Source organism: Artemia franciscana, chromosome 8 (genome assembly GCF_032884065.1).
Source record: "Artemia franciscana chromosome 8, ASM3288406v1, whole genome shotgun sequence".
NCBI lineage: Eukaryota > Metazoa > Arthropoda > Branchiopoda > Anostraca > Artemiidae > Artemia > Artemia franciscana.
The window spans coordinates 31,743,771-31,769,099 of NC_088870.1; the positions used below are offsets into that span (position 1 = coordinate 31,743,771).

Below are 25,329 nucleotides of genomic sequence, written 5' to 3' on the forward strand. Positions count from 1 at the left end.
TTCACTCTTATAACTTTACTTAAAGGAGGTTTGATGGAAGTTTTCCTGAAGTCGCTACGTGCTTCCCCTTTTGCAAAATCATATTGATAATAAATTATATCTAACTACACAACCACCATATTTAAGAAATTCATCTACCACAATATCAGCACCTGGGGCATTATTATTTTTTAATACTGTTAATACTTCCGCTAATTCTTCCCTGCAAAATAAATCTCAGTCCACTTCGGAAGTGTCATAAATTTTGCAATCTTTTCTATATCATTTCCAATAGCTTTTTGGCAATTTAGCACACTCTCAAAATGTTCTACCCATCACACTCTAAATCTTTTGCTATTACTAAATGTGGCCTCATTCCTATCTATAACTGGGACAAGCACAGGCTGATTATCCCCTCTCAATTTTTTAACATGCCAATACAAATTTTACTTTTATGCCGTCTGGGTGCATCTTTTAGATCTTCAGCGACTTTATCTGTGGCCTCCACTTAAAAGCTTCTTAATTCATATTTTAATGCTTTTCGACTTTCCTTATATTCCTCTTATTTTCATATGATCTGCAACTCAAAGAAACTAAAGATTTTCAAAAAATTAAGTTTTAGATGAGTGTTACTGGCAAAAATGTAAAAAATTTAGTGCCAACTAATGTTTCATTCTGAACCTTTTTCTGTGATGGTACAAAGCAAATTCCTTTGTTGGTAACTTATTGGAGAAGAGTTATTCTTCAAACTGTTATGGTTAATACTTAACTAGATAAAAACTTCCCTGTACTTCACTCCATTTTCAAAGTCAATAGAGAATTACAAATTTATTGAATTACAATATTGAATTAATGGAAAAAAGGAATGCCATTTTCCTCCCCCAGTAAGAAATTTTTCGCACGGCCGGAGAAGATGTTGGATCCTCAACTATTTGTTAAGGGCATTTAACAAAAAGTGAATAATGAAAAGGAGAAGTATTCTTTTTTCTTGCGTTACTTGTTCCGTTACAGTAATTAAAAAATGCATTTCTTTTGTAGTTTTTCCTGAAATCTGAGAAAAATTTCCCCTGTTAATAGGTATGGCAATTTGAAAGAAATATTTCTTATGCTAAAGATTCTCTAAGAAAATTTTAAACCAGCAACTTTTTTTTAATTTATGAGAAAAAAAAGTGATTAATGAAAAGAAGAAATATTGGAAGAAAATTTTAATTTCGAATGGTCTCTCAAAACAAATGGCGCCAAAACGGAAAATACATTTTTTGGCAGTGTCTAAAAAATCTAAACAGCGATTCGGTCAGCTAAGCGGCTAAGTAAAACAGTGCCAGGATTTTTCTATGTGAGAAAAAAAAGTGATACCAGGAGCAGCTGTCTAAATACAGACATCAGATAAATTAATCCTTTAGAAAATAGGCTGAAAAATAATTTAGCTTGTGTTGAACCAGTAGGCGGGGTGTCACTCCTAAAAATGCTAGCTAAATTAAAAGGAAAATTGTTCATATTAAGAATCCCTATGAACAAAGAGTATGTTCAGCACCGAAAAGAAAAACAAAAAAGTGAATGTAAATTTTCATTTGATTTTTTATTTTGCACTAAAAATGTTCAAAAGATGCTCAGATTTTATTCCTAAACATTTTTTTGAAGATGGAAAGAAGAAAAAAGTGTGGTCGATTACGTTATTCTAGACAGCAATTGTTGAAATCTTGTTTACGGATGTTACTGTTTATTCTTCTTCTTCTTTTTGTTGCTATTGTTCTTATTGGTCAATATGTGGGAATACAGAATATAAAGGCTTCATCGCTTTAAGTGTTTTTAGTGGTAGGTGGCTGTGGGTTTGTAAAGAGGTTATATTGAGGTACAAAGCACATGGTGAGAATTAGTGGGAATTGGTAACTATCGGTTATATAATAGACACTATACAATTTCGATTCCGAATGATGCGAGCCTGACACAAGGAACTGGTCAAGCAACTTCTTTATACCACACAATTAGCTTTGGTTTGGTTGCAAAAAAATTGTAGCCATATTTTATTAAGTATTTAGTTTGCTTTGGTTTATGCAAACAAATTTGGGCTATATATTTGCACACTAGGGAGGGGGTGGGGGTAAAGCATAGCACATATTAAATACAGCAATGGCTAGTTGACGTATTTAATATATTTTATGCTTTACCCCTCCCCCTAATGTGCAAATATATAGCCCAAATTTGTTTCTAAACTTTCATTTATTCATCATATTTTATTTCATTTTATTAGCATTAATCGAATTTCACTTCCCGAGTGTCTATTATATAACTGATAAGTACCGTGAGAATTGTACACAAGATGAGTAGCGAAATAAATAGGACGTGTGTTCTTTTCTAAGAGCAAAATTGAGACAAATGTCAAACAAGTCCACAAAAATTGCCCAAAATATCATTGATTTCACATTTTATAATGAGTAATAAATTCATGCCATGGATTTTAAATTAATTTGAAAGACATGAAGAAGGAGGAAGGAGATGCTTCCTGCTGAAACATAAAAAAAAAATACTTATTAAGAGAGGTATATCAATTCAGTATCGTTATGCAAAAACATTTAAGTGAACTGTTTGACTAAATTGAGCTATTGACATATTTCTAAAATTTTGAAGTAGAATTGTTATAGCAGATGGACTTATGATGTCAGGTTTCCACTTAGCCTACCCTCAAAAGATGGATCGAATTAAAATTTGCAACTTCAGCCTCAAAACTGGAAAACCTAATTTGAGAATATCAAGTCAAAGAACGTCAATTCGAAATTCTAACATACCACGATCATGCTAAGTCACCGAATCAAACAGTTCGTGGTAACGAACTGTAGTAAGGAGCGATCCGGCTCAATAGAAACCAAAACTCTAAAAATTGGAATTTTGATATCAATAGCTATATCAAAAGAATCGCATTTTAATGCTGATTTTAAATATATAAGTTTCATCAAGTTTAGTTTTACCCATCAAAAGTTACGAGCCTGAGAAAATTACGAGCTACGAGCCTTATTTAGGAAAATAGGGGGAAACACCCCCTAAAAGTCGTAGTATCTTAACGAAAATGACACCATCAGATTCAGCGTATCAGAGAACCCTACTGTAGAAGTTTCAAGCTCCTATCTACAAAAATGTGGAATTTTGTATTTTTTGCCAAAAGGCAAATCACGGGTGCGTGTTTATTTGTTTTTTTTTGTTTTTTTTTCCCCAGGGGTCATCGTATCGACCAAGTGGTCCTAGAATGTCGCAAGAGGGCTCATTCTAATGGAAATGAAAAGTTCTAGTGCCCTTTTTAAGTAACCAAAAAAATTGGAGGGCATCTAGACCCCCTCCCACGCCCATTTTTTTCCCAAAGTCAACGGATTAAAATTTTGAGATAGCCATTTTGTTCAGCATAGTCAAAAACCGTTATAACTATGACTTTGGGGATGACTTACTCCCCCACAGTCCCTGGGGGAGGGACTGCAAGTTACAAACTTCGACCAGCGTTTACATATAATAATGGTTATTGGGAAGTGTACAGACGTTTTCAGGGGGATTTTTTTGGTTTTGGGGGTAGGGTTGAGGGGAGGGGGCTATATGGGAGGATCTTTCCTTTTAGAAATATGTCATGGGGAAGAAAAGTTCAATGAAAAGGGTGCAGGGCGCAGGACGAATCTGGTCACGTTAGAAAAAAACGTCAAATTCAGAGCTTAATATACAATGCTGGGTGTTCGGAGCCCCTCTATTATGGAGTATAATTTGAAAATAACACAACTATACGAGCGATAAAACATATATACCACAACCATAACTCAATTAACGAAAGAACTGTTAAGAGATAACACAACTATAAAGCGAAAACAGGTGCAAACTAATGGGAGAATAAACGAACTAAGAGGTGGAAGGGGCCCAGAGAAAAAATATAATCCTTTTCCAATTTTGAGCCTAACTTCCGCAAAGGAGTAATAATGTCAGAAGCCCCGAAATACCGAATTATTTTCTTTTTCCTATCAGACCGGGGTACATGAAACAGAAACTTACAATAGCGGAAATATAATATACACAATTCAGCCAGATCTTGTCTTTTTTTCAGGATAGGTGAAATACCACATAGGAAAAGTATTGAATGGTCGCAAAAACTAGTGTATAGCAATGCAAGCGCTTTTCGATAATAATGATCACGATTAGCTACTATTTTACCATAACCCGCTTTAAGTTTTCTTTAATATGCAGTACAATATTGATCCTAAAAGCTAATAGATTCCAATAAATATGAATGCTTGACCGCCGCAAATCAGAGATACAATGGATTGAGAAGTTAGAACGCGGATTTCAAATGGGCATAGACTTTGCATTAAAGACTCGGTACTCACACTTATCAATATTCAATGACAGACCAACAGTTTTGAAATGTTTTGAAATAGATGATACGGAATTCGAGAGGCTAGATTTAAAACGGCTATATCTAGAAGTATATCATCCGCATATGCAGTACAAGAGACAATTACCAAATTACAAAAAAGAAAGGGCATAATTTTGTATAACACACTGCGGATCCAAATACTGAAAAGATACGGTGAAAGAACACCACCTTGACGCACTTCCAAGCGGGTTGGAATATTCCCATAACAATTAGAGTGAAACTTAACCGACTATGGGAATCAAACAGTTCGTGGTAACGAACTGTAGTAAGGAGCGACCCGGCTCAATAGTAAACGAAACTCTAAAAAACGGAATTTCGATGCTAAAAGATATATCAAAAGAATCGGATTTTTATGCTGATTTTAAATATATACGTTTCATCAAATTCAGTCTTTGTCATCAAAATTTACGAGCCTGAGAAAATTTGCCTTATTTTGGAAAATAGGGGGTAACAACCCCTAAAAGTCATAGGATCTTAACGAAAATCGCACCATCGCATTCAGCATATCAGAGAACCCTATAGAAAAAATTTCAAGGTCCAATCTACAAAAATGTGGAATTTCGTATTATTTGCCAGAAGACAAATCACGGGTGCGTGTTTATTTGTGTTTTTTTTTCCAGGGGTCATCGTATCGACCAAGTGGTCCTAGAGTGTTGCAAGAGGGCTCATTCTAACGGAAAGAAAAAGTTCTAGTGCCCTTTTTAAGTGACCAAAAAAATTGGAGGGCACCTAGGCCCCCTCCCACGCTCATTTTTTCCCAAATTCAACGGATCAAAATTTTGAGATAGCCATTTTGTTCCGCATAGTCGAAAACCATAATAACTATGTCTTTGGGGATGACTTACCCCCCACAGTCCCTGGGGGATGGGCTGCAAGTTGCAAACTTTGACCAATGTTTACATACAGTAATAGTTACTGGGAAGTGTACCAACGTTATCAAGGGGATTTTTTTGGTTTGGGTGTGGGGTTCAGGGGAGGGGGCTATATGGGTGGATCTTTCCTTGTAGGAATATTTCATGGGGGAAGAGAAATTCAATGAAAAGGGCGCAGGACTTTCTAGCATTACTATAAAAAACAATGAAAATATAAACATGAAAAAGTTTTTTCAATTGAAAGTAAGGAGAAGCATTAAAACTTAAAATAAACAGAGATTATTACGCATATGAGGGGTTCTAGAAATACTTTAGCATAAAGAGCGAGGTATTTAGGAGGAGATAAATACTTCGCTGTTTATGCTAAAAAAAATTTTAAGTAATTTCAGTTATTTATTCTACGGCCTTTCTGATTCAGGGGTCATTCTTAAAGAATTGGGACAAAACAAGATTTAGTGTGAAGAGCAAGGTATTAACGAGGGGACCAACCCTCTCATATATATAATCAAAAATATAAGAATATAAAAGTTTGTTACGTAAGTTAATTCTTAAGTTACGTATTTTGTTTACTAATAAAAATGTTCGTTAAAAATTAAAAGATCTAGTTGCCTTTTTAAGTAACCGAAAAATTGGAGGGCAAGTAGGCCTCCTTCCCCACCCCTTATTTCTCAAATTTGTCTGATCAAAACTAAGAGAAAGCCATTTAGCCAAAAAAAGAATTAAAATGCAAATTTTATTTTAATAATTTATGTACGGAAAGCCAAAATCAGACATGCATTAATTCAAAAACTTTCAGAAATTAAATAAAAAAAACAAGTTTTTTGAAATGAAAGTAAGGAGCGACATTAAAACTTAAAACGAACAGAAATTACTCCGCATATGAAAGGGGCTTTTCCTCCTCGACACCCCGCTCCTTGCGCTAAAGTTTGATTCTTACTCGCAACTCTACTTTTTAAAACAATAAAAACTTTAGCGTAAGGAGCAGTGTGTCGAGGAGGAAAAGCCCCTTTCATATGCGGAGTAATTTCTGTTCGTTTTAAGTTTTAATGTCGCTCCTTACTTTCATTTCAAAAAACTTGTTTTTTTTTATTTAATCACCTTTGACAGATATTACCTATGAAAGATATAAAACCTGATCCACCAGTTCGACTGGGATAATTCAAAAGACGGTAAGTTACATAACATGCATTTTAGAGAAGAGAAAAACCATCTCGTTTTTTATATATTTAAGGAGAAAATTTTGTTATTGAAAAAAAAGAACACAACTTTAAATGACCTGATACTTCTATCTATATTAAGAACCAAATGATAAAGCGAAAACAGATTGAACCAATCTATACATTTCAAATAACTCCTTTGAAAGTAATCGAATTGTTTCATAATGAAAATATGTTAAGAAACATTTCGTGCCGTATTCCTTCACGAAAGGTGACTTCCTCTATGAAATCAAAAATGACAAATTTATATTCAACCTCAAAGGAAATCTGGGTGGCAAATAATTAACCCCCAACATCGAAACCATTATCCCTTTCTACCGAGACCGCTTTTCTCAAATTATAAGACAATACTAAACCTCTACAGTAGCAAGAAGGCCTATTAACATAAATCAACCATACCTATTATACTAAAACTATCATAGGCCTATAATCTTTATAAATTTACGAGGAGACACGCGTTCTCAGCCACATTTATGTCAAAATCTCAGACCCAAAAAAGTTTTAAATATCTTACACAGTGTGGTTTGCCTTGCGGCTTCAAAAAAAACTACTGAAAATAAAGTAAAAACTAGCGTTAATAATGACACTTAGGTACGTACTGTCACTGTGAGGTAGTATAAAATTCAACCCGTTTAGAAGTTGCAGAGCTTCTTGTCCAAGCGCAAAAAAAAACTTGTTTGAAAAAAGGCGAAAAATATTTAAGAAGGTATTGGTCATATCGATTAAGATTTATTGCAATAAATTATCAAACGAATAATGAATTTACGTTTTCTTGTAACAAAAGGATGGCAGGTGGCAATTTATTTTTTGGGATTTTCAAATTTCTGTAAGAGGTATACTAAAGAAGAGTCGCAAGAACTTGTAGAGGAGAAATACAAAAGACATGCGAGATTTTATGGTCGTTTATTGTATTTTATCAAATAAAAAAAAAAATAATTCAAATGAAAGTAAAGGAGCTGGTAATTAAAAAAAAAAATGCCCAGATATTATATATACGAGAATTTAAGAAAACAAAACATGAGTGTTTTTTATGGTCATTTGCTGTAATTTATGAAATAAAGATACAGTTTTTTTTCCAAATTGAAGCAAATTTAAAGTTGCCTTTTGAAACATATGACCTGAAAATTGTGTTCTTAAGGTAAAAGTAAAAAATACACCCTCTAGTTCTCGAGGCATTAGGATAAAAAAATTGTCACTTTGTTTATATGTTAGACCATTCATTCTAAGAAAAAAAAGTTTTGTTTTACCAGAATCAGCGGAGGGTTGCGGGAGACTACCCTACTCACATACAAGATGATTTCCGTTTGTTTTTAGTTTTAACGTCACTTTTTAACTTCATTTGAAGAAAAACATTCTTTTTAAATTTTGGTTCTTTCTTAAATTCATGCTGAGAGTTATCCTAAATATGAGAGAGACTCCCCCCATACCTTCAAAATTTTCCTCTTTATACTGAAGCTTAACATTTGGATAACAATGTTTCGAGTAAAATGGCAAATATCGGCACATTTATTCACCAACACGAATAATTTTTTTTTTCAAATAAGAGGGAGCCTGACGCCCCTCCCCTTTCAATATATTTTGTGGTTTTATCTCTAGTACTAATTAGAAAGGGCACTAGAACTAGAATTTAAAATTTCTGTTTCAACGAGGTTTCTGCGAATAATCTACAGCCACAGGTTCGATGTGATTCAACCGTGTTCGATCGCAACCGTGAAAAAAAAAAATTGTTTTTGTGTCGATATCAGCTTGAAGCCTCTGCTCTGTGCCTTTCAGAAGTGGTGAACTTCATGGTCTAATTTTCATTAAGATTGCAATCCATTTTTGGGTTTCCCCACTTTTTCCAAAATTATATGATTTCCCAATGCTAGTGTCTGTCCAAGGGTAAATTTTAAAATCCATTAGTTTCGCCTACTTTGAACCAACATAAAAAGCAGATTCTTTTCATGCTTTTGAGAGTTTTGGCTTCTTTTGACAAGGGTAGGCCTAACTATTTTTTTTTAGTTGGGACTTTTTAACATTATTTGTATTTAATACAAGTAATTACATGCCTAATAGTTTTATAGTACATATTTTTTACGGATACTTTTATATAGATACAATTTATATTTTATAGTCTTTTGTTTAATAATCAATTTCGATGGTTTTCTATTTCCAAGAAGAAATGGGAGTACTCATTTTTCTCAGAAACTGTTCCTTATTCCTTAATGTATTTGCTATCCCCTTTAAGGTATTCCCCTCAGATATGGTGCATTTATGCCAGCTCCTTCTGAAGAAAAATTATTTCTTAGAAATACTTTCTGATAAAATTTCATCATTCTCGTTTCTTCTTAAAAACCAAATAGATTAAAAATTACGTTATAAATACGATTTAAATCACGAGTAGAACTCCGAGTCACAAAGGGTTCAAATCATTTCAGGGAAATGGCTTAGGAGCAGAAAACTACTTGTCATAGTCAATATTTAACATACTTGTCACATATATATGTTTTACGATGAGAATTTTTCTTTTCTTTTTTCTATTTGAGGATAGGGTCTAAGAATAGTCTAAAAATAGGGTGTAAATGTCTAAAAATAGACATGCAAGGTTTTAACAGAATAGGAGCTTACTTGAGTTTATGTTAAGAGGATATTGGAAGAAGCTTGCGTAGTTTTGAAGTTTAACAGCAATTTTCAGTATAGGGACAACAAAATCAATTATTAACTAGTGTGCATATCTCAAATTTTGCTTATCGAATCAGGGGCGAAAGCACTATCAAGTACTTTAGGACTATTAAGACAAGCCATATTCCCAGACGAAAATGACCAAGGCGTTCAACTCAGTTTCTTATCCTGGGCTTCTTATTGTAGGATGTCAACGAACACTTTTATCAAAGAAAAAAGAGAAACCTTTTTCTAATTTATGATTGACAAGTTCGGACCTGACAAAACAGCTTCCAATGCTTTTTAACCCTAATTGTAGGCTAGTATTTAAAAGGAAACATCTTTATTTGAAAATTCCTAAAGTTGAATCAAAGTCAAATATCCACTTCCATTCCCTGTGTTTTTTTTTCGGTCCCATATTCAGCTTTTGCAGAACTTAACGGCTTAACGGTTTAAAAATTAGCTAATAAACAGGAATATACATGAACAAATAGTTTCTCAGATGTAAACTCAACTCATCCAGGCTGGAGGGTGAAATACCAGAAAATACCAGTAACATAAGTAGAGATAACGAAGATGAAACTGTTCTGCCATAACAAACAACACGCAAAGTCTTGCCTTAAATCCTTTCTTTATGCATGTAGCAACCGGTTATTTTCTTCTAATCAGGATTATGTCAACTAGACCTTTACGCCAGATAAACCTATCCGCTTGTAACCAAATACCTATTAAAATTGACGTGTTCAAAGACCCAGTTAATCAAAAAATCTGGCCCGGAGCATACAAAAATCTGACTTCAGGTTCCTACAATAGATCTATTCATAGTCAAAGAAAACAAGTTATTCTACTGTTACCTTGCCAACAATATATACCTATCTTCTAATTTTATGTGTGTTCTGTTATTGAATTTATTGCAATAAAATTAATACTAATTTGCAAAATGCTAGATGTCAAAAAAAGTTCTCAACATATAGCCTACCAACCTAATTGGGTGTGTTGCACAGAAACGGACTACCCACGCAAAATAATGTGAAAATTTAAGGTTTAAGATATCAACTACCAAAACTAACTATATATATATATATATATATATATATATATATATATATATATATATATATATATATATATATATATATATATATATATATATATATATATAAATATCCTGGCGCATCCCGAGTGCCATGTGCCGGGGTCCGCCAGGAACCCCGTACTCGGCACGTGGTAGCCTTGTATATTGTCTAATTACGCAATAGCATAATCATGGCATTATTTTTAGTTTTAAGTCATGAAGCGTCAAATCGCGAATTTCGATTGAATTAAAACATTCTGGCGTCAAATTAATTCTTGCTTCATGTTAATGCATCAAAGAATCGTCTGTTTAAAACGATTGATTTTCTCTAGGGACTGTGATTCTCACTGCTGCTTCTCTTCTAATCACAGATTTCACTTGAGGTTCGATGTGATCATTCCTGTCGCATATATACTAACCACAGATTTCTTCGTCTATTGTTTTCATTTGAGACTAGTTATGACCATTTTTGTCGCATGTCTTCTAGTTACAGATCTCGTTGCACTTCATTTTCGGGCAACTCAAAGTGAGGGGCAACATGAAAAACTAACGCAAATAGAAATTATTCCGCACATGAGAGGTTCTTTCCCCTCCACAATCCCTCGCTATTTATGATAAAAGGCCGTTCAAATTCAACGGCCCTTGTGATTCAGGAGTCATTCTTAAAGAATTGTGACAAAAAGTCACACTTTAATGTAAAGAGCAAAGAGTGAGGAGGCGGTAACCCTCATATACGGTCACTTTAAGTTTTAATGCTGCACCTTACTTTTTGTTTATTTTTGGACCTTTTTTCAATTCATTCCGGGAAACCACCCTCCTTCCATTTAAAATTGCCTCCGGAAACCTGCCTCACCATTTCTCCCTTGGACCCCCCCCCCCAAAAAAAAATGTCATCATATTTTCCAATAACAAATGCTATATGAAATAAAACAAAGAGAGATTTTTCTCTCTTTGTTTTGTCATGGCTGGCCATTTCGGCTTTAGATCATTTATCAGTCAAGTATACGTGTCATATATAATCAATGGAGAAATTGCATAGCTTACATCCCTATCTCCAAGGGCAGTGTGTATGGGAGGGGGGGGGTATGCCATCACCAGAGGCATTGTTAATGTACCTTTCAATTATACTGAAAAAATCTCATTATTTTAATAGGAAGTCTTTCGGGGAAAGTAGCGTGAAAGGAGGGAGGGGACTAGTTGCACTCCAATCTCTTTGATCACTTAAACTTTTAATTTCTATTTATCCCTGAAAAAAAAATCAAGCCAATAAACATGCATCCATGATCTTTCTTCTGGCAAAAAAAAGAATTCGATATTTTTGTAGATAGAAGCTTGAAACCTTTACAACAATGTTCTCTGATATGCTGAATATGATGGTGCGATTTTCATTAAGATTACTTGACTTTTTGAGGGTGTTCTTCCCTCTTGGAAAATCGGAAAAAATTTCTAAGGCTTGTAACCTTTGATGGGTAATATTAAACTTAATAAATTTTATATATTTTAATCAGCATAAAAAAGCCAATCGGATGCTTGTTGGTTATTGGAAATACACCAAAAAGTGAAGTTAGGTTAATTCTTATGAAATATGACAAAACATGATGATAAAATAGTATCCAAATGAGCTAATATCGTCCAAAACAGAATTCTAGTTACGCTCATCTTCTCCTGATGCTCCCCCCCCCCCAGCATTTTTCATTTCCTGTGGTAACTCCGTTTTTCATTTATTCTCCAAAAAATAAATTACAATAAGGAAGAATAAACAAAACCATAAAGATACCTAAGATTCAGTCGAAGGCTATTACTTTTTTAACGAGCATAAAAATTCAAGAAAAACCAGAAAAAAGGCGCCATTTCTGATAAAGTTGGAATAAATCATTTTATACGTTTGATACACGACTACAATTACAAGAATGATAGCTTAAGATTTGACCATAAAAAACGATATTAACATTTGTGCAAAAATCCATCAAAATTTGGACTAACCTACAATCAAACCCGTTTACAAAAACTTGAAATTCCGCATTCGTGTGCAAAATTTGATTTCCTCAGAAACCGAGTCACACCGAGAGTTTTTTTTTTATTTGAAAAAAAGATTTTTCTTTGTTTATTTTTTATTTAGTTTTTCAAACAGTTCGTGGTAACGAACTGTAGTAAGGAGCGACCCGGCTCAATAGTAACCGAAACTCTAAAGAATGAAATTTTGATACCAATAGTTACATCAAAAGAATTGCATTTTAATGCTGATTTTAAATATATAAGTTTCGTCAAGATTAGTCTTACCCATCAAAAGTTGCGAGCCTGAGAAAATTTGCCTCATTTTTGAGAATAGGGGGAAATACCCCCCAAAAGTCATACGATCTTAACGAAAATCACACCATCAGATTCAGCATATTAGAGAACCCTACTTTACAAGTTCCAAGCTCCTATCTACAAAAACGTGGAATTTCGCATTTATTGCCAGAAGACAAATCACGGATGCGTGTTTATTTGTTTTTTTGTTGATTTTTTTTCCCAGGGGTGATCGTATCGACTCAGTGGTCCTAGAATGTTGCAAAAGGGCTCATTCTAACGGAAATTAAAAGTTCTAGTGCCCTTTTTAAGTGACCAAAAAAATTGGAGGGCACCCAGGCCCCCTCCCACGCTAGTTTTCCCCCAAAGTCACCGGATCAAAATTCTGAGATAGCCATTTTATTTACCATAGTCGAAAAACTCAATAACTATGTCTTTGGGGACGACTTACTCCCCCGAAGTCCCCATGGGAGGGGCTGCAAGTTACAAACTTTGACCTGTGTTTACATATAGTAATGGTTACTGGGAAGTGTACAGACGTTTTCAGGGGGATTTTTTGGTTTGAGGGGAGAGTTGAGGGGAGGGGTTACATGGGAGGATATTTCCATGGAGGAACTTCTCATGGGACTTTCAATGGAGGGGGCGCAGGATTTTCTAGCATTATTTAAAAAAACAATGAAAAAACGAATACGAAAGGTTTTTTCTGCTGAAAGTGAGGAGCAGCATTAAAACTGAAAACGAACAGACATTATAACGCATATGAGGGGTTTACCTCCTCGTAATACCTCGCTCTTTACGCTAAAGTATTTTTAGTAATTACAAATACTTATTGTGCGGCCTTCGTGATTCAGGGGTCATTCTTAAGGAATTGGGACAAAATTTAAGCTTTAGTGTAAAGAGCGAGGTATCGACGAGGGGTGAGTCCCCTCATATACGCAATAAAAACATACGAATACAGAAGTTCGCTACGTGAGTTAATTCGTAAGTTACGTATATTTTTTACTTATGAAAACGTTCGTAAAAAATAAAAAGTTATAGTTGCCTTTTTAAGTAATCAAAAAATTGGAGGGCAACTAGGCCTCCTCCCTCGCTCCTTTTTTCTCAAAATCTTCCGATTAAAACTATGAAAAAGCCATTTAGCCAAAAAAAATTACTATGCAAATTTCGTTTTAATTATTTATGTCCGGAGAGCCAAGATCAAAACATGCATTAATTCAAAAACGTCCAGAAATTAAACAAAAAAAAATAAGTTTTTTTTAAATGAAAGCAAGGAGCGACATTAAAACTTAAAACGAACAGAAATTGCTCCGTATTGCTCTTTACGCTAAAGTTTTTTACTGTTTTATAAAGTAGAGTTAAGAGAAAGGTTCAAACTTTAGCTTAAAGAGCGGGGCGTTGAGGAGGAAAAGCCCCTTTCATATACGGAGTAATTTCTGTTCGTTTTAAGTTTTAATGTCGCTCCTTACTTGCATTTAAGAAAACTTATTTTTTGTTTGTTTAATTCTTGTATAGAACGCAGATGCAACAAAGTGAAAATATATGCTTGATAAAAATAAATTCAATAAAGCAAAAAGTCAAATGACGCTCTTTCTCTTGGGCATTTTTCATCTATGTTGGCGTTTCAAGGAAAACACATATTTTTCTTCCGTAGGTTAACATAAATATGGTTCTCAGAAGACTTCATGCATTTAGCACGCGAATCATTACAGCAACAAGGTTTATTGGCGTGCTTTGAAAATTGGAGGAATGGCAGCGCTATAGTTCCCTTGCGAGTGTTTCCCTGGTGGGGGAGGAGAGGGGGTCAAGCAAGAAAAAGGTAAAATTTTACACTACAGTTTTCGAAACTTCCCACGAGGCTTCTTCAGACCAATCTCGGAGAAAAGAAGGGGTACTGACTATGGTCACATCGAAGAGAAAAAAAATGTGCACCTTTCGAAAAAAATGGAATTTCTTGTTTTGTAAATGGAGACACAACCTTCGGTACTTGTGTGTTATAGCCACCGCACTCAAGTTTTGTCGAGAAGTGAAGTTTGATTAATGCTAATGAAATAACCGGTTTGTCAGACGATGGGGCAAAATTCATTCACTTTGCGATCTGTTTTGATAGGAAATAGTGTCTGATCATGGATGTTAAAATGACAATTTGGGATTTGCCAAGTACTGAAGAAGAAGGAATTAGACTTTTCCAGGATTAGGACTGCCCAAAACGAACTATAAAAACTTCTGTACATTATATATTTGGAGTTAGCATAAGAGGTAAATTTGTTATAAAACCAGTCATATGATCGAATGCCTAGCTTTTTTTTTCATTATTAAGACTGGAGGGACGCCAACCTGACTAAACGTGATGATTCTAAATATAAGGTTTAGCAAGAACTAATTTGGGTTATAGACCCGTATCTGAATGTTTCATCCACCTTGCTTAGCAACTTTCAAAGATTTTGTCATCCACTGGGTAGATATAACAAACCTAAAAATTTGACCAAATGACACAATTCTTTGACACGTGTGTTGTTTTCAAAGTTCTGCTATTTTTCTTTTACAAAACTAGTTACTATCGACGAGAGAGGCTCTTTACATACAGCTCATTACTATGAACAGCTTAATTGCAAGGACCATTTACGGAAATTTCTACGAGAAACACCTACTCTAAATTAATGCAAATTGTGGACACTTCACGTCATGTAGCTCTGGAAAAGTGTGGTTCAAGGCTTAAAAATCTGGATTTTCAAATATTTTTACGTGTTTTCGCTTGAGAATATCTTTTAGCAGTAGGCTTCCCCCTTACGATTTTTCCTCGAAATTGTAATGCCCTCCCCTCTGCGGACATGTCTGCCTGGCTTTATTTCAGTTCTAAGTCTTTTTCTTCAAGACCTTTCTTAGTTTTCGTAATACCCAATGAACTTAGGCTAATCTATTGTCCATGAGTTTATTAAAGGCTAATTGGTTGATTTGAGGTCTAACTTCTTCCTTTCACCTCTTCCAGCTTCTGAATTTCAATCAAAATTATCCTTTCCCTTACTTAATCAAGGAGTTTGCATCAAATCTGCTGTGAACTTTAGTGGCACAATAGTTTTCTCACCTTAATGAAGCTGAAACATTGGCGCTTCGGAAGACAGAAGAGGATTTGCTACATGTTTTCCGGACGATTTGTCTACAGATTATTTTGGGTACCCGTCGGACTGACTGTATTTCAAGAGTAAGCGATAGAAAACATCTGGTTTTACTCCGCTTTCTAGGGCTACAATGAGAGAAAGGTTGAGATGGACAGGACATGTTTTGGAGATGTAGGAGGATGGATTGACAAAGATCAGAGATCGTCCTCCGTCTAGGGCCAAACGAAGACTAGGTCGTCCCCAAATGGAGTGAAGGAGATCGTAAAAACGGATTTAAAGAAAGGAGGAACTTCTTGGGAGGGTGTAAAGAGGGATGATTTGGTATATAAGTGTCACAGCTCTCAGAGGGCAAGTTTTAGTCCTAGGTTTGGTGGACCAGTAGTACGGAATTTTTTACCAACGAGTATAAGTTTATCCAGCCAGTTTAAGAGCTGACTGAAGAACCACCTTCTGGGAAGAGATTAAGTAAATAATTTAAATGGCCTGGCTTATTGTCTTCTTTTTTTAAGTAGGATTTTTTTTTCTTCTCTCTCTCTCTCTCTCTCTCTATCTTCTTTATTTTCATTTTGTTTTCTTTTCCCACTTTTTTGTCTCATTTCATTTCATTTTTTTGCTAATGTTGTCGGTATTGCCGTTCATTGAATGTCTATCAGCCACTACTAACAAGTCTTTGACTTTCTAAAGTGTCTGATGTGGTTCTTTTGTATATTGATAGTATGTATAATAAAAATGTCTCTCTCTCCATATACATATAGAGATAATATATATATATATATATATATATATATATATATATATATATATATATATATATACATATGAGTCGTTATTAGTAGTAGTATTGATGATGCCAAGATAGCAAAATCTGACAAGTAAAAAGTTCAGATGAGGACTTTTAGAGTAAAACAGAGTGAATGGGAAACCGTTCTGGGCATCAAGTTTTCGAGCTTGCAGGGATGAAACTTGTTAGTTTTCGTTTTAATTAGTCTTTCGGAAGAAACCTACTGTGGCTCTATTAGAAACCTCTGTGACTCTATAACTCTGTCCCCTCAGAATGGGGGGATGGTTGGGTGGCTTCAATCACAACAAGTAACATTTTAGAAGTGAATCCCTCCCCCACCCCTCTTTGGAGGCATTTAGTATTGGTAAGTCGTATTGTTGGCACATACTTTCTAACCCTTTGCTGTAACGTTTTGCATAGGGTCCAGCCATTCATTGCCTCAGCTCCACCCACTTCTAAGCAGATATTTGTGGACGGATTGAGGTCATATTTTGGAAGAGGACAAAGCTTATTGAGATAAAGAAAAAGGTAAATTATTAAGCAGTTAAAGGCATATATGAAAAGAAGGAAACAACAAGATTTTGGGGCTGATCCAGGCAAGAAGCCATGAACGTGGGTCTGCTTTTCCAGAAGCACTTGCAGTTTAAGAGAAGAGGTTTAAAGAATGGCAAACCAATTTAACGTAGTAAAATATGCCATATTTGGCTTTAAACACTTAAAATTTGGGCATACAAATCTAAGAAAATACTACTTTTACTTAAGAAATTTTGAATTTGAAAATGAAAAAAAAATAAAAAAAAGACGATAGATTTTTAACAAAAGGGTCGCAAGTGTATCTAAGATTGTTGTTTATTCTATGTTACTTTTTTATGGCTTTTTTTTATAAATAGAAAAAGAGAGATTCTACTTAAGAAGGTACTTTCTTTCCATTGGTTTATTTCTCTTAGTAAAACCATATTTTCAGGCTGTCTATAGTTTTTTGTTTTTCTTTTAATTCATTTGAGAAACACTTACTAAAAAAGAAAATATGTTACATGTAGGGCTCCTGATACAATCATTCTTCCGAATGCCTAATCACAGAGAGTAGCCTATGTAAGGTTACAGGATAAATCACTTACTCTTTCCGATTGTTCCATTTCCCGAACCTGGATCTCCGGGGTTCATCTTAACCTGAAAAAAGAAGGAGAAAAAACTTGATGAGACAACTTTTTTGAACCTGTGCTGCCTAATGCCAGACTAAAAACTGGGAACGAGAAGTTAAAATCTGGCTCAAGAATATAACCCATTCGAACCCTAATCTACTGTGCGGCATTTAACGACCCTCTAAAAACCAAAGTGTTTGCAATAAAAATGGCGAATAGCTTTTTTTACAGCTTCATGCTGGATGGAAATGCGCGAAATTTCTGCAACGAAGATGAAAGGGAGGGTAGGGAAGAAAGAGAAGGGGTTACACATCCGGCTGTGACTAATTTAGTGGGGGCAATAAAAAAACAACAGATGCATGATGTTTTGTGAAGGAAAAAACAATAAATAAATACAGGCACACTAATGAGGTGTAATCACCATGAAATCTTTAGGATACCATCAAACACTAGGCCTTTACGCATATAAGTAAGACATTTCAAAAAAAAGAAAAAAAAGAATGGGATACATTAAGAGTCATGTGGCACGAAGGACATGGTCTCGTAAATTTCTATGAACTACCTTCATTTCTCGTGTTACATAATAAATCCTTTTATTGTAGTAACAAATCCTGGTTATGATGTTTGGTCAGACTTAGGGAATACTAGCCTTGGTTCAGGGTTCTTTATTATTACAATAGCGATAAAATACATAATGTTACACATTTTCTCCGTTGGCCGGGAGCAGAGCTGGTGTACCAACGAGAAAAAAAACAAGAACGAAAAACAATGCGTCATATTACTGAAATAAAGACAACTATTCTTGCCCTATTTCTTATTAAAGAAATAACATTGACATGCAACTCCAACCTACTGGCAAACACGTTCATTCGAGACAATACTAACTTAGTAATGTGCATTATTAGGCTTAGAGTGGGCAGGGATTGCAGAAAGACATATCCAAAAAATCGCAAAATAATAAAAATAATAAATACAACACACCATCCTACACGAAAAATATTTTTTTTAATTTTTAAAGCATTGAATGAGCAACATTCGGAGCCGAGATCTAATGGCAGAAAGTGAAAATGTTACGTCTATAGATGCAAAAAAATTTAGACCAAATCAAAGGAACCATATACTGCACTGTAAATCTCGACCTCTCACATTTTGGTAAAGGGAATGCCCACATCGATGGGTCTGGGTCGATGATCTCGACAATGCCCAGATCAAGTGGAAATGGATATTTTGGGACAGAAACAACACTTTAAAGAACACTTTTTCGAACGTTTCAGTTGGGTCCCAAGGCTCCCCTGATACATAAACGTTCAGTACCGAGCGAAGCTGTACTGGTGTTAAAATGAAAGTAATGATGTTGATCGACTTGGTTACTTAAATTCTAAAAAACATGTCGAAGAATCTGAGCATTTCGTAGATTACAACGCCTGTTTATCCAAATCTTTATCCTACTCTAGCAAAAAAATGAATCATATGAAATAAACAGTTTCGGCCCTTTATCTATTCTGTCAAAATGTAAAATATTTAAAATCCATTTTTCAGAAACTACATTTTATGGATTTCCTATGCAACTCATCTAGTTGAGATAAAAATTTCTTAAGACGAAATATTTCATAAAAAATACAGCACTAATAACTAAGTGCTATATCTATATAAATAAAGAGACTTTTAATTAAGGAGTTCGAACTACCAAATTTATTTATAAGCATAAAATGTATGGAGAACTGTATTAATTTAATCTAAAGGTGATATATCTGAATATAGAAGAAATACGTAGCTCGAGGGGGGGGGGTTCTATGTTTGGCCATAAAATCTTATAATTTTTAGGATTTTTCTATGGTTTCCAAGCAGTCTATGTGTGTTTTGCTGTTTCGGTGAATCTACCCTTCCCCAAGTTACAATCCGGTCTCAGGAACTCCTCCATTGATGGTATTTTGCATACCGTGGCTATTTAATTATTTTTCATATGTTAACCGGTTTAGCCAGGGAACGTCTTGATAAAATAGAAAAGAACCAATTTCTGCAAAATCTGAATTTACAAAATGAAAATAAAAATAAGTTTTAAATATTTTCAAAAGTTGAATATAAAACCTTTTTTAAACAGAACATAAAAAATAATTTATATGAATGTTTATGGGTTACAAAGTTTTCATGACCTATGCAAGGCAAAAGTACTAAAAAATTAAGGGATCGTAATATTTTAAGGATGGGTTGAGCTGATACCAGCAAAATACATGACGATAGAAAATGAGATTTTTTAAAGCTCATTCTCTTGCAGAGACATCACATTAACTCTAAATGAAGAATGCATATTTTTATGCGTTTTCTGGTTTTTATGTTTTCTCTCCGTTTTTAGGGCCTTTTAAAAGTCTCCGGAGAGTTTCGTAATTATAGATTTTGATTGCTGGAGAACGGATTGTAAAATTTTGATCACTAATTTCGACGAATGCGTCTGTTACGGCTTTCGGTTGCTCCTTTTCTTTATAGCCCACTAAACATGGTTACGAGACAGGGTTTCCAATCTTCGGTCTTAGTATGGTTTTCTGGTAATTACTTTTCTAACGTACCGTTAAAATTTCCAAATTAATTTTTTTAGAGTCAGGTATATAGAGGCCTGCGGTGTAAACGCATATTTCTGTTGTGCGATGATGTTATATGCTTTCTTCACTCACAAATAAACTGTATGTTTATAGCCCTGACTGACCTGCCCCCCGCACCGTTTTAAACAGAGTTTCGTAGTTATGAGTTTCCTAATAAAATATATATTGCTTTCTTCGAAAATTTAATGATTCTTTCAGCTACTACAAACGTGTTCGGATGAATTACTTAATTGAAAAAGTATATCTGTATCCTCCCACCTCTCTCTTTCTCTCTCGCTGTCTCTTCCTCTTTCTTCCCTACTCTCTCGCTTGTTCGCTCTCTCTCTCTCTCTCTCTCTCTCTCTCTCTCTCTCTCTCTCTCTCTCTCTCTCTCTCTCTCTCTCTCTCTCTCTCTCTCTCTCTCTCTCTCTCTTTTATTACGTATCTCACTCAAGGTCCAGGGGGAATAGAGGGTTCAAGCCCCCCACCCTCCGAAATTTTTTTCCGATCCAAAAAATTATTTTGCATCCCCCCCCCCTTCTGAAAAATATCCTGGGTAAGACTAAACTTGATGAAACTTATTTGAAGTCAGTATTGTGGATATTCTGCCGTGGAGTCTTTTATGAGACTCCCCGGTCCTAGTATAAGAGTATCCGGTCCTAGTATTTTGAAGAAATCGAGTAGTTGTGGGTATCAAGCCATGACTAATTGTAGAAAAAGCCAAGACAGATAGTCCGATTGAGTGAGAGGTAAATTTGGCATAAGTCCTTATTCGAATTGTATAAAAATGATGTCAGTTTATTTGTAAATAGATAAGTCTATCTATCATCCGTCAATGCATCATTCCTTGGGCAGAACTAAGGTAGATAGTCATAGAACTAAAATAGTCATAGAAGCTGTCCAGTCTTCTATATTTTTGTTTAAAGTTAAACTCGAAAAAAGTGTTCTTACTTGTATATGAAAGGGACTTTTCCTCCTCAACGCCCCGCTCTTTACGCTAAAGTTTCTTACTGTTTTAAAAATAGAGTTAAGAGAAAGAATCAAACTTTAGCGTAAAGAGCGGGGCGTTGAGGAGGAAAATCCCCTTTCATATACGGAGTAATTTCTGTTTGTTGAAAGTTTTAATGTTGTTCCTTACTTTCGTTTAAAAATACTTGTTTTTTTTATTTAATTATTAGTAAAGACGATGGGAACAGTGAAGATGTTAAAAGTAGAATAGCCATGGCTCAGGGTGTTTTTTTTTCACAGCTAAAAAAGTTTGGAAGAATAGGAAGATGAGTTTGCAAACCAAGATTAGAATACTGGAATCTACAGTGATGACAGTGGTAAAATATGGCTCTGAACCGTGGGGACTCCGAAAAGCGGATGAAGATTTACTAGATGTTTTCCAGATAAATTACGTACGGAGTGTTTGGGGTACCCGGCTGACTGACCGTGTTTCAAACAGTAGGCTGTACGGAAAATGTGGTTCAATTCCGCTTTCTATGGCTATAATAAAAGAAAGGTTGAGATGGCTAGGGCATGTTCTACGGATGACAGATTGCCAAAGATTGTCCTTCTCGGCCAAACGTCTAGGGCTAAACGGAAAGCAGGTCGTCCTCGTCTAGGGTGGGGGGATGTCATAAAGAAAGATTTAAAGGAAATGGGAATTCCTAGGAGGGTATAAAGAGGGAGGCTTTGAATAAATCGGGATGGAGGAGCAGCGTGCATAGCTGTGTTGGCCTCAGGCGGCTTGGCACTGCTGTGAATTGTTAGTAGTCAACTACAAGTAAACAACTTCGTCTGTTTACTTAATAACATAACAGGAGAACGCGATTCTATTCCCTCAATAACTAGTAAAAAATTGATGTTTTGTTCTAGTATTTTTCAACCAGTCATTTTGGCATTATTAACCAAGCAATCATTATTATCACTGCCGTTAATAGGATGTTTTAAAGATATACTGATAATTATTGCTGCTATGAAAATGAGTTTTATTTCTGTTGGCTCAATAAAAAGGTTTTAAATTTAGTTTAAATGATGACACACTCATTGCAAAACTTGAAGACATAAATGTTTTTTATGCACGAGACACTTAGGGAAAGGACCTATCGCAAATAATAATTAGCTGCAAGGAAAAAATTTCCTCCGTTTTCAATTAAACTAATACATTTTAGGACTAAAAGAAACCACATATTTTCGAAAAATTTTCAAACAGTTCGTGGTAACGAACTGTAAAAAATTGAACCAAAACTCAGTTCGAACCAAAACTCTAAAAAATTGAATTTTGATATAAATAGCTACATAAAAAGAATCGCATTTTAATGCTGATTTTAAATATATAAGTTTCATCAAGTTTAGTCTTAGCCATCAAAAGTTACGAGCCTGAGAAAATTTGCCTTATTTAGGAAAATAGGGGGAAACACCCCCTAAAAGTCGTAGGATCTTAACGAAAATGACACCATCAGATTCAGCGTATCAGAGAACCCTACTGTAGAAGTTTCAAGCTCCTATCTACAAAAATGTGGAATTTTGCATTTTTTGCCAGAAGACAAATCACGGGTGCGTGTTTATTTGTTTGTTTTTTTTTTTTTTTTTTTTTTTTTTTTTTTTTCCAGGGGTCATCGTATCGACCAAGTGGTCCTAGAATGTCGCAAGAGGGCTCATTCTAACGGAAATGAAAAGTTCTAGTGCCCTTTTTAAGTGACCAAAAAAATTGGAGGGCATCGAGGCCCCCTCCCACGCTCATTTTTTTCCCAAAGTCAGTGGATCAAAATTTTGAGATAGCCATTTTGTTTGGCATAGTCGAAAATCTTAATAACTATGTTTTTGGGGATGACTTACTCCCCCACAGTCCCTGGGGGAGGGGTTGCAAGTTACAAACTTCAACCAGTGTTTACATATAATAATGGTTATTGGGAAGTGTACAGACGTTTTCAGGGGGATTTTTTTGGTTTTGGGGGTAGGGTTGAGGGAGGGGGCTATGTGGGAGGATCTTTCCTTGGAGAAATATGCCATGGTTGAAAAAAATTCAATGAAAAGGGCGCAGGATTTTCTAGCATTACTATAAAAAAAAAAACAATGAAAAAACAAACATGAAAACGTTTTTTCAAATGAAAGTAAGGAATAGCATTGAAATTTAAAACAAACAGAGATTATTACGCATATGAAGGGCTCTAAAAATACTTTTGCATAAAGAGCGAGGTATTTAGGAGGAGATAAATACCTCGCTCTTTATGCTAAAATATTTTTAGTGATTTCAACTATTTATTCAACGGCCTATTTGATTCAGGGGTCATTCTTAAAGAATTGGAACAAAACTTACGATTTAGTGTAAAGAGCGAGGTATTAACGAGGGTACAAACCCCCTCGTACACATAATAAAAATATAAGAATATAAAAGTTTGTTACGTAAGTTAATTCTTAAGTTACGTATATTTTTTACTAATAAAAACGTTCATTGAATATTAAAAGTTATAGTAGCCTTTTTAAGTAACCGAAAAATTGGAGGGCAGCTAGGCCTCCTTCCCCACCCCTTATTTCTCAAAATCGTCTGATCAAAACTAAGAGAAAGCCATTTAGCCAAAAAAAAATTAATATACTAATTTCATTTCAATAATTTATGTGCGGAGAGCCAAAATCAAACATGCATTAATTCAAAAACGTTCAGAAATTAAATAAAAAAAACTAGTTTTTTAACTGAAAGTAAGGAGCGACATTAAAACTTAAAACGAACAGAAATTACTCCGTATATGAAATGGGTTGTCCCCTCCGCAGTCCCACGCTCTTTACGCTAAAGTTTTAGTTGTTTTAAAAAGTAGAATTGTGGCAAAGAGTCAAACTTTAGCGTAAAGAGCGTGGGACTGCGGAGGGGACAACCCATTTCATATACGGAGTAATTTCTGTTCGTTTTAAGTTTTAATGTCGCTCCTTACTTTCAGTTAAAAAACTAGTTTTTTTTATTTTCAGGATAAGGATACAGATATTCAAGGTCATTGACAGGGGTGAATTTAAAGCTTTGACGCTCCTAGGCCCAAGCGTTTTTGTCGCTCCAGTTTGGCAAGATTTTGGGGATTACCCGAAAATTCGGGGATAGTGATAACACTGAACAGAACGTAACGGATGAGCCAAAACTAAGAAAAGAGATACGTGATACTGAACTCTCGCCTGCCATTCTTCGGAGACACCTGACAGTTCATAAGTGGCCACGGAATTCCAGCACTGTTTCAAACTCACTTTTCCGTCAATAAGCAGCGCGGTGGGGAAGTGCACCTGACACTTCGGCGATAAACCATATCCGTCCAGTTTTTATTAAGAAAAAAAAATCACTTAATGATAACTTATCGCGCCCCCTGGCATTGTGCGCACCTAGGCTCAGGCCCGGTGGGCCTATTGGTAAACACTGGCCTGGCCATTGATGGCACAGAGGGCGTCGAATCGACGTTTCAGTTGCTGAAAATCTTTACATGGACGGATCCTAAGCCCGTCAGCTAACCTCGCATCAAGGGGGGTCCATCCCTGAGCCCCGTATTGCCAGGCAGAGCATCAATCCACGGTACTACCACATGATACAGGGAACTTTAGTAACTACAAAAATACCTTGACCAGTGCAAAACCTAGAACTTAGTTCATGAATGCATTAAAAAGCACGAATTTTAATTATGTTGGAGTATTGGTGCTATGGAATCCTAAAAATACAGGACTTGGTCTACTCTAATACTGAAACTACTAAAGCTATATTCAATTTGAGGTAGCCTATAAGCGGAAAAATGAAACTTCACTTTCACTTAAGAAAGGAAAATTAAAAAACATACAAACACTAATTTTCCTAAATTAATTTAGGAAAGGTTATAATTGAGCTTGATTATATAGTGTCCTAATGGACACTTTTTTGGCCAGCATAGAAATCAATCAATAAAAGAAGCGCCCGCCGCGAACTTTTTTCCCAAACGGGAAAAGAAGGAGAAAAAGAAATCTTTTAGCAAGTCCGGAGTATTTCTAAGTAAGAGAAAAATTATGGAACAGCTCTATCGGGAAAAGAGAGAACGAACCGTTAAGTTTTGGGATTTTTAAGTTGTAGGATTTGGGATTTTGTGAACACCACATTTAAAAACTTATAGTGTTTCAAAATGAAGATACACTGAATCTTGGGATCAGTTGAACAACTGCAAAATCTACTTTAGATAATTTAAAACCACTCCCAACATTAAAAATAAAAATCCTGCAAAAATGTTATTCAAATAAAGAGCAAATCATAA

At 35.1% G+C, this 25,329-nt stretch overlaps 1 protein-coding gene across 11 annotated transcripts in view; it reads right to left on the reverse strand.

Annotated features, from left to right (window-relative positions):
* The window catches only part of LOC136030302 (zinc finger protein rotund-like), a 257,373-nt gene that overhangs the window by 85,138 nt on the left and 146,906 nt on the right, over nucleotides 1-25,329 (reverse strand). For 10 of the 11 annotated variants that reach the window (XR_010618239.1, XM_065709179.1, XM_065709178.1 and 7 more), the window contains one exon: nucleotides 17,493-17,544. Coding sequence is in view for 9 of the 11 variants with exons in the window: in XM_065709179.1 (XP_065565251.1) it covers nucleotides 17,493-17,544 (52 nt within the window). In the remaining 2 variants the exon portion in view is untranslated. Of the gene's footprint in view, nucleotides 1-6,987; nucleotides 7,074-17,492; nucleotides 17,545-25,329 lie in introns of those variants that run through there. The other variant, XM_065709187.1, reaches the window with a different exon arrangement.